Source organism: Orbicella faveolata, unplaced genomic scaffold (assembly GCF_042242905.1).
Source record: "Orbicella faveolata isolate gen_17 unplaced genomic scaffold, um_ofav_v1 contig_34, whole genome shotgun sequence".
Taxonomy (NCBI): Eukaryota; Metazoa; Cnidaria; class Anthozoa; order Scleractinia; family Merulinidae; genus Orbicella; species Orbicella faveolata.
In genome coordinates, this window is record NW_028301563.1 from 31117050 (window position 1) to 31126746 (window position 9697).

The 9697-nt window shown below is 38.6% G+C and overlaps 1 protein-coding gene across 1 annotated transcript; it reads right to left on the reverse strand.

The window, feature by feature from the left end:
• Positions 1-8325: 8325 nt before the first annotated feature.
• On the reverse strand, positions 8326-8987 carry LOC149105756 (uncharacterized). Its single transcript, XM_089272386.1, has 2 exons — positions 8972-8987; positions 8326-8669 (listed from the first exon to the last, which is right to left on the reverse strand). The coding sequence occupies exons 1-2, from the start codon at positions 8985-8987 to the stop codon at positions 8326-8328; spliced, it is 360 nt and encodes a 119-aa protein (XP_089128512.1).
• Between the last annotated feature and the right edge of the window lie 710 nt (positions 8988-9697).

A 9697-nucleotide genomic window follows, 5' to 3' on the forward strand; every position in this document is an offset into this window, starting at 1 on the left:
GCTTCGACCGAACGAACTGAACATTAACTTTCATTTTTTGTGACTGTGGGTCTCGCGCGTATTACACATACGCGCGCTAAAACAATGGTTTCCCTATTTGTTTACCGTGTACTTCATGCGCGCGCTAACCACGCGTGCCTACGCGTACAGTTTTTGTATGGCGTGACTCACGGCAATCATTCCACGTACTGAAGAAGGGCTGAGCCCGAAATGTTTAGACTAGCAGAGAAAATTTGACACTTTTAGAGCCTTTTAAGAGCCAGTGCCCATAACTATGGACCAAACAACGGCACAAGTCGAAAAATCGATTTCGCTCATTTTCTGCCCATAGATTGGCTCTAGCTAGTAAACAAACGTACCATAGTTAGTTTCTGCTAATGCAGCTTTTTTGGGGAGAAATTTGCGAAAAACGATTTTTTTCCGATTAGGCTCAAAATCTACTTCCGGTTTTGCTGAATTTTCCGAATATTTGATTGCTTCGCGCTCCGCAGAACAGCTACTTAGGAATCTTTCAATGGTCTTTACATTCAGCTCAGGCCTTCATGGTATGACTGAGTGAAAAATAAAATAAATCAAGGTTTCGTTTGAGCCTGAAACGAGATCGAACACAAACGCAAAATATTACGATGTGTTTCAAACGAATTATAGCACTAAAATATCGCCATATTTTTCTATGGGCTATAACTTTAAATGCCATAAAAACACTTTATACGGGTTAACTGTACACCCACCTGTTTGAAAATCCAAAAATATCTCTGGGCAAATGGTTTTAAGTCGCCCGCCTTGGCCTGTGCTTCTCATGAATTTTTCCCTGGACCGCCGTGCGAATGTAACCAATTGCGTGACTCTGGCGGTCACCCTGAATACATAATTCGTTTCCAACAAACCGCAGATGGCTATCTTAGAACATTTGGGTGAAAAAAGAAAAACATAATGGACCACTTTTAACTTTAATATTTTGAAAGTCATCGCTTTGGAAATTTAGTTAATTAAAAGCGCCAATTAAAAGCAATTTACTCGGAGTTCGGGTGTTACTGCTATGTCGTTTTAGTGGAGGGGGACAGGGGGCGGGAGCCCGGGAGAATAGGGGGCGGAAGGGGTACGGAAGGCGAGGGAGGAAAGGGCGGGAAGCGGGAGAGAAATGCGAAACGCTAATTTTTTTAATTCAATAATGCATTAGAATACTTTCAAAAACAAGAACCCAAAATGTATTTGACTTGCATTTAACGTCTTCTCAGTCACTTCTGAGACGTCTGAGCAAACGAGCAAATGAAACTTTGCGCTTGGGCTGAAAAACAGGCGTACCTCCGGTCAAATAGTAAACCCGTTTACAGTGGTTACGTCATAGGTCATGAAATGTCAAGCGGCATGAGTGCACATGTGTCGCGTAAGCTGTCAAATTGCAAAAAGGTGAGACGAGCAGGCGATCTCAAATCAATGTCGTCCAAGACAATTTTACTAGGTCTCAGTATTTTTCGGTGCGGCTGTGAAAGGTCCGTGCACGGAAGACCTTCTTGGGAGCTTGCTCCTTACGACCGTGAATCAGAACGGACCAAAGATTTCACCGCGTGGTGTAGAGATGCCTCAACTGAATGCTGCTTTAATGAGCGCCCTGGAGAGTGTGGAGTGGTTCGTTTGACGTCCGAGTTTTTTTGTTTTAGACAAGTCCTACTTCCATGATTTAATTGTCTGATCCCAATAAACGCCGGACTGGTTACTGGAAGTCCGTATACTTTATCAGAACAAGATACAATTTAGAATTAACTTTTGAGCCCGTCGTCACCGTGGTCACGTACTGAAAACGGATTTCAGAAACAAATCTGAAGAGCCGATGAAAATGGACTGACATGGTGAAAGAAGATAAACAAGTAGGTCAAAACCTCATTGAATTGAAACATATGGCAGTGGTAATCTTGTTAAATTATTTAAAAACAAAGGAAATGCTTAAGAATTGCGAAGCTAAATGGCTAGAATGTGTTTTGACTCTGCCAATTTACAGGGGACGGGAGCAGCACGGAAAAGGGCGGGAGGCGGGACATAAAGGTACGGGAAGCGGGAGAGCAGGGTACGGAAGGCGGGAGGTTCTGACCCCCCTGTCCACCCCCACGTTTTAGGCTGTCGTTCTTTCTTTGATCATTTTAATTACAAGAACGAGTTCTAGAAAGAAAATCGTTCTAAGTTCATTTGTTAAGCGTAATGACAAGTTGATATTGTTGGTTTGTAGCCTTACGTGATCTGAAGGAACGCTACAGTGATTAAATTTGTATTTGTTGATTTCGACGGATCGATTTTCGGTTAAACCTTTTTATTTGTGCCAGCACATTTAGTGCTTTTTCTCCTGCTAAAAAGTCGGAAAAAGTAAAGTAAACAAATCCTAAAAGTCATAAATAAGAGGCATCGACAGTGCGAGTGTCTCGGTAAGCTGTTAATTTGAACAATTACTGTGCTGGACGGATTGCTTTCCTGGTTACCCACGTACTATACATAGTTCATTGTGGGCGAATGTTTCTGTTTCAAACAACTGAAATGCTCAATGCTTTTTCCTTTTTTTTTCTTCAGCCTTAAAACTTAAGGTTAGAGTTAGGCTAAACCCTAAACTGTTTTGGCGGCCAACCTATTTTTGGCTAATTGCTTAATAAAATTATATATATATTTCATTGAAATTCGCTCCTCTGTGACCGACTTCCGCGAACAACACAAGATGGATGTTCGCTGTTCATTTAGACTACAATCCTGGTCAAAAGTGTTGGGACAGTTACGGCAGATGACTTCACAGGCAGCCTCTTTTAAGACCAAAACCGGGCAAGCCCGCCTACCCCTCTCCCCCCTGTCAATGTCGATAAAAATCTTGAAGAAAAAAAATCCTTGACAATAGCTTCAGAATAGCCACGTTTCAAGAATTGTTCGCCTCCTAGAACAGTATTCTCGAACTAAAGAGACGATAAGATAGATATTCACGTCTTATTCCAATAATAGCGATTGTTCAGCAATCACGTTTGGTTCCAACACAACTGTCTAACCACTTTCTAATGTCCCTTTTTCCTTTTTTCCCACATCCGATCTAGTCTTCAGAATAGCTTCATTTTTATCAAACATTGCTAGGGGAGAGGGGGGGGGGTCAATTGTACTTGCTTCTATTCATCTTTTGTTCTAAAACGTTAAGGACGTAGTTGAAATCGTGTGTTTTAGCGCGCAAAAAGGGGAGGTGTCCCAACAACTTATGGCCAGGATTGTAGGTTTACACTAGAGGAAATTGTTCCGGGATTCGTGATGAATCCGGAACGTTTTAGTGCTGGATTGATTTTGCCGTTTATACAAAAGTGGACGAAACCGAAATAAAAACTCCCCGGTTTGGTCGTGTCTCCGGAGATTTTGAATCCGGAATTTAAAGTGGCAACTTTGAATCCCAAAACTTTTGAATCCGGAGAGTTTTGTCGTGTGAACGATTTTCTCTCGAATCCAGATATTTTTCCGCCTGTGATCTTTTGAGTTTGCGGTGGAACGAAAATGGCGGATTACATGATCCAGTCGTAGTCGAGTCGTAGGCACATTGATGGCCATTTGATGGCGGTCGCTGGGTGATTACCTCGTGCTGTTTCAGGTGTAGGTAATCACTTTTATAATGGGTAATGCCATACTCCTCAGAAGCCCAATTTATACTTTACTGCGCAGATGACGACGATGGCACGATCGAAAACCTCGACGGTTTTCGACCCTAAACCCTTAATAAATACCTGGAGAGACCTGACATGATGGACAACAGTACCGTGGTCAGCGAGTTGAAAGAAAACTTCAGACTGTCTCAACCTACCCCTAGCCTTATTTTCGGAGGCATTTTGTTTCTCGTTGTCGAGGCAACAAACTGCTTGTTAACCATTCCATCATGAATGTTCCCGGAGTTATCGTCGTGTATAAACGGTTAAGAATCCGAATATCCTTTCACTGTAAACCCCTACTAATCCGAATACTCTAAAATTGATGAATTCGGGAACTCCTTTAGTGTAAACCTAGTCCTAGATCGACCACTGTAATGTTTATTTGTCTACCAGTGTTTTGATCTGCAAATTTCAGTTAATTGATCAAACAACCAAAGTAGAAAAGATGGATTTTTTTTCCCAGTATGATTGAAACTTAAACGCAATTTCTTCCTCGGCTAATTCAATTCAAGAAATTCCGGGTTTTCTAGCTGAGTTTGAGGATATTGTGTAGGTACAAATTTTCTACACAGCTAGAAGAGCTGAGATGCCGTCACGCAGTTAGTAGTCTATAGAAATTAGGTATTTCCACTTGACTTTATTTGTCAGTTAATGATTCAATTGCCACAAACCATAGAGGATTGGTTAAGTGTATCTCTAAAACTGCCACTGTGTTGTAAGTTATCAGTGAAATCAATAAAATAAACAAGTGTTAAAATCATTTCCCGGAGTACTGTAGTAACGTTCTTTATCATGGATGTCGTGGGTGTCGCAATGTAAATGAAAAAACATATATATTTATACTAACTTAAACAAAAAAAACAAAAAAAAAACGACAAAAAAAAAACAAAACAAAAAACAAAAAAAAAACATTATTTTATCCACTCAACGTTTCAAAAATTGCTTTCATCGGATTGCTGGAAACGAATATTTTACTCGAGAGTGGCTATCCGCGTCACGCAATTACTTACATTCCAACGGCGGATTTTGGGCAAAATCTATGAGAAACACAGGCCAAGGCGAGCGACTTAAAACCATTTGCCCAGAGATATTTTTTGATATCCGAACAGGTGGGTGTTTATTTAAACCGTAGAAAGTGTTTTTATGGTATTTAAAGTTATAGCCCATAGAAAAATATGGCGATGTTTTCACGCAATAATTCTCTTGCGACACACTGTACAATTTTGCGTGTCAGTGTGATCTCTTTTCGGGCTCAAAACTAACTTTGACTTATTTTATTTTTTGCTCAGTCATACCACGAAGACCTGAACTGAATATAAAATCCATTGAAAGATTCTCAAGTAGCTGTTCTGCGGAGCGCGAAGCAATCAAATATTCGGAAAATTCAGCAAAACCGGAAGTAGATTTTGAGCCCAATCGGGTCGAAATCGTTTTTGGCGTATTTCTACCAAAGAAAGCTGTATTAGCAGAAACTAACTATGGTCCGTTTCTATTCTTACTAGGACCTATCTATGGACAAAATACAAGCGAAATCAATTTTTCGACTTGTGCCATTGATAGGCGATTTAGGTCCATTTTTATAGGCATTCACTCTTAAGCATTTTTCCTAACCCATATCAATTTCATAGTAAAAGAGAAATGTCAAAACCATGTTTGCTTTAGATTCATATTTTTTACCCTAAGAGGAGTCGTTGTTATGTGTATAACAGGTTCTTACTATATAAAAATAGTAACACACGGCTGTTTCGAGAAAGGTTGTCTTACCAAAACGTAAAAGCGTCCGCGACAATGTCGAAAAGTGTTATGGGTAATGGTGGTTCACGGTTGCTTCAAAAAGAAATTTAAGGTGGCTCCCTATAGTTTTATGATCGCACGCGCTCTTAGGGCGAAAGCTCAAGTAATCTGTGCGAGATCAAAGGAAAACGTCAGTGTCTTTCGATATTTTATGACGTCAAAATGAGCACAAAAAGCAAAACTGACAGTGAATTTTCTCGCGTTTGTGCGAGTAGGGTGGTGAGATTTCCTTTTCCCATGGATCAACTCATAGCAAAGGCGTCTGTATTTTCATTAACTCTTCTCTTAGCTTATCATCATCAATAGAAAATTTCAGTGTAGAGATCGAGATGGCCTTTGTGAGGTACTTACTGCCACGGCAGTACTACTCGAGAAATACTACATTAACTGAGGAAAAAGAACTGCGGTTTGGTCAGCGTTTTACTTCAGTGGTGCCAGTCCCAGGACAGAGCTCACGGTTAACAGGAAACCGTCGAAGGTGACAGGTGAGCCTGTGTTACAGAAGTCAGTGGAACAGCTTGTAGTTTTATAGCATCCAAGATTGGTTGTTTTATCACAATCACGGCCTTTAACTGGCTGGCTGACAAGTTGACGAGCATGAAAAACTTTTACACGGCGTAATACACAGTATCTCATGAAAGTACTGCTCAATAGCTTTCTTTTGAATGGTCAGACACTAGAGTTTCAATTGTTTTTTCTTTCTTCTCGGGCAAAATCGATCAAAAATGAGCGGCATAGTCAGAGGCTCGAAAACTCGAAAGTAAAGATGGCCATTATAAACTATTAATCGTAAGTCGTATTTGAACTTCCGTACTTGTATATTTAAAGCTAAACAGATTGCAATTTGATAAGAAATCAAATATCTTACGTAATTTGAAAGCTAATGGCACAAGACAGCTAAACTAGAGCTCTTCATTAAGCCGATTTTCAAATGCTCAAAATACATGAAATACTGAATCTAGAAGACCCATGGCTGTGAATAATTAGCAGACATCCTTGTACATTTATTTTTGTCTTGATTACGTACGACATATATGACGCATGCACATAGGCTAAGTCAGGTTAAGCAACTTGAATCTGCAGTAAGTTATCATCAACATGCTAAATATGTTTTTCAAGTAAAATTAAAACGCTGATATATCCCAAAAAATATTTTTTCGTTTTCTCTTTCATATCAGCTAAATTTCTGACTGAAAAGAAAAACGTTCGTGCTAGTGGAATTTTAAATTTTTTCAATAACTCGCTCCAATAAATAATCATGGTATATGTATACAACAAAACAAGTTCAAGACTTAACTGGAAACTTTGAATACAGCTATCATGACTCCCTAAAGGCGGGTTTAACAGAGGCAATTGGAGATTGGGAATTCACAGTAGAAGTTACGAAAAAAAATACTTCTTTCCTCCTAGATGAAAACGAACACAAACAGAAAACAATGCGTTATTTTCACCCTACTCTGTTTTATTGTTACAAGCTTTTATAACGGTGTGTCTGACACTTGTATTTGTTTTCTACATTTGCACTCTCAAAAGATACGATACGATGTTATACTTTATTTAACATGGTGTTTACGCTTAGTTTATCGGCTAGTTTACAGGTAATCCACGGCCCTAGTATATTCTAAAAATTAAAACTAAAAATGTACATTAATTGATCATATCAACCTATAAACGCAGAGAACTAAAAATCTAGGTAATCGAATTACAAGAAATTCCCATATCAGTCAAATTTAAGCGATCAAGTCTTGTTGTTCATTTATTTAGTGCCTACTTTACTTCTAATATCATTTGCCAGCTCGTTCCATTTCTTTGCGGCAAAATATCTCCATGATTTGAGACCATAATCAGTCGTGTTAATTTTCGGCAAAGAAAGGTGATAAGATCTCTAATTGCGGATGGAGTTTTGTCCGATATACAATTGTTTATTGTCAATAGCATGTCTTGGATTCTTCGAGTTTCCATGGACGGGACTCTGATTCTTTGCAAGAGATTCTTTGGAAAAGATCTTAATTACTACAAACAAAAAACTCCCTACTCTATCATTACATTCTCAATCTACTTTTTCTAAATCCACTTAACTTGAATAAAATAAGAAATCAAAACCAGATGGATTCCTGTAACTTGGAACTTAGTATGATGTTCGTGGAATTCAATCAATTGAAACTCAGTGACAAGATTCTCCTTCTTAAGGGATAATTACACGTTTGAGCGCATGTACAAGTTACAGCGTGAGTATAAACTACTGCCTTTTTTATTTTTTACTGAACCACATGTAGTTCAACAACTACAGACTATGATTTGTGAAAGCAGAAGGACTGATACCAAAAGTTCACTGAAGATGTCAACCCATTTATCGAGAAAATTTCGTATTTAGTAATGAACATTAATTTTTTTATTCCGGGCGCGAATGATTTACTCTGGACTCACACGTGTTATCTATTTTCATCTGATTGTTTGATAAACAATCATACATGTATTAATTAAAACATACGAAAGGAATCCTAATGAGAAACATTACTCCTATCGGCGCGTTTTCGCGACTGACGTGAAAGACTTAAAGGAGAATTTCTGGCAGAAGTCATTAGCTCGGCTAACGTTATAGCTTGTTATAACACGGAGCCATAAAGCGATCCTTTAATGGCAATTACCAAAGAAGTAAGCTCAAAGTAAACTGCTTGTCTTAGACTAAGGATACATGACTACTTGATTTTGTAATAACCTACTGATTGACATATCATCGGTGATATTGGAATTTTCAGATTATATTGCACTTCTAAAATTTACCAACAGTTTGTATATACCCTTATATATTTGCAAAGGTTTAATTTTACTGAACAGGATGTGTAAAGCTAAGAATCCAAGCTCCGTGGTTTTTTCAGGTAGTTTCATAGAAGACTTCGACTTCGTCAGGTCGGAAGTTGTAAGTTGTACCCGCCAGGAATGATCGTGTGAAGGAGGTGTACAGGCTGTTGCCAGGTGGCGGGCTGTAGGTGGATCCAAGCTCTGAGTATGAGTTGGTGTTTGATGCAGCGTTGTTGGCAATGTGAATATCGTATCCGTTTCCAAATGTTGGTCCGTAGCTAGAGCAGGTGTAGATGGAGTATCCCTGGGAAATTTGCTGTCCTGTTTGATCTAGCTTTAGTGGCTGCCAACCAGGCTTGTTAACCAATGAGAAAAGAAAAGCTGCTGAATCGTGGTGATATGAACAACTGGAGCGGCCTAATTTGAAAAACACGATGAAAACAACATTAATGATGTTTACTGACACTTAAGACAGTTTCTTAATGTGGAATTACAACGTTAATTTGATTTGTTCACAAAATTTTACTTTTATTCGTAGCTCGGCATTATTTCTTGCAGTGTTAATCTTAAGTTCTCTGGTGCTTGTATGTAAAATGTCCCCAGAATTTTTAATGATTTCAATTCTGGGGTAAGCAAGCCCGTTGGGACACTGGCAGTAGGCTCAAAGTAAACTGTTTGTCTGAGAGTAAGGATACGTGACTACGCGATTTTGTACTAACCTATTGATTGACACATCATCGGTGATATTGGAATTTTCTGATTATATTGCACTTCTTTAATTTACCAACAGTTTGTAAATACCCTTATATGAGGTTGCCTATTTACCGAGTTAGGATTTCGAGTTGGATTTCGAGTTGGATTTCGAGTTGGATTTTCCAGTTGGATTTTCCAGTTGGATTTTCGAGTTAGATTTTTTGGCGGGATTTCCAATAAATTTTTAGTGGTGTTACTTTCGTAACTCGTTTTCCTCTTTGTTTTGTTTAAATAACTATTACTTATTAACGATTACGTACATTTTTTAAGTTTTTGCTATTGATGCTGTGATTGCTGTGATCAATGCAAGTTTCGTAATATAACCTTTGGAATCATGTAATTAGAGACACCACATTTTTATCAGTTTAGTTGCGCCATCTACGTTTTCGCTGTTATTTTATGCTATCGCTGCCATCGCTATCGTGCTAAGCTATCGTTCCTACCATTGCTACCCTCGCAGGAGCAAGATCAAAGTAAGTCTTTACTACATATATTTTAATTGTAATCGTGTCGTTATAGTTTAAGATTTATGTTCCATCGGCATCCTTGATTTATGTTTTGTATCTTAACTAGTATTAGCTTACATAAGCCTTTTGTATCGTTTTGCTTTTAGTTCGAACCACACAATCACAACCGTTACTACGACTTCATATCACAAGCTCATCTCTATTTTGTTCTCCTGATTTCTATAT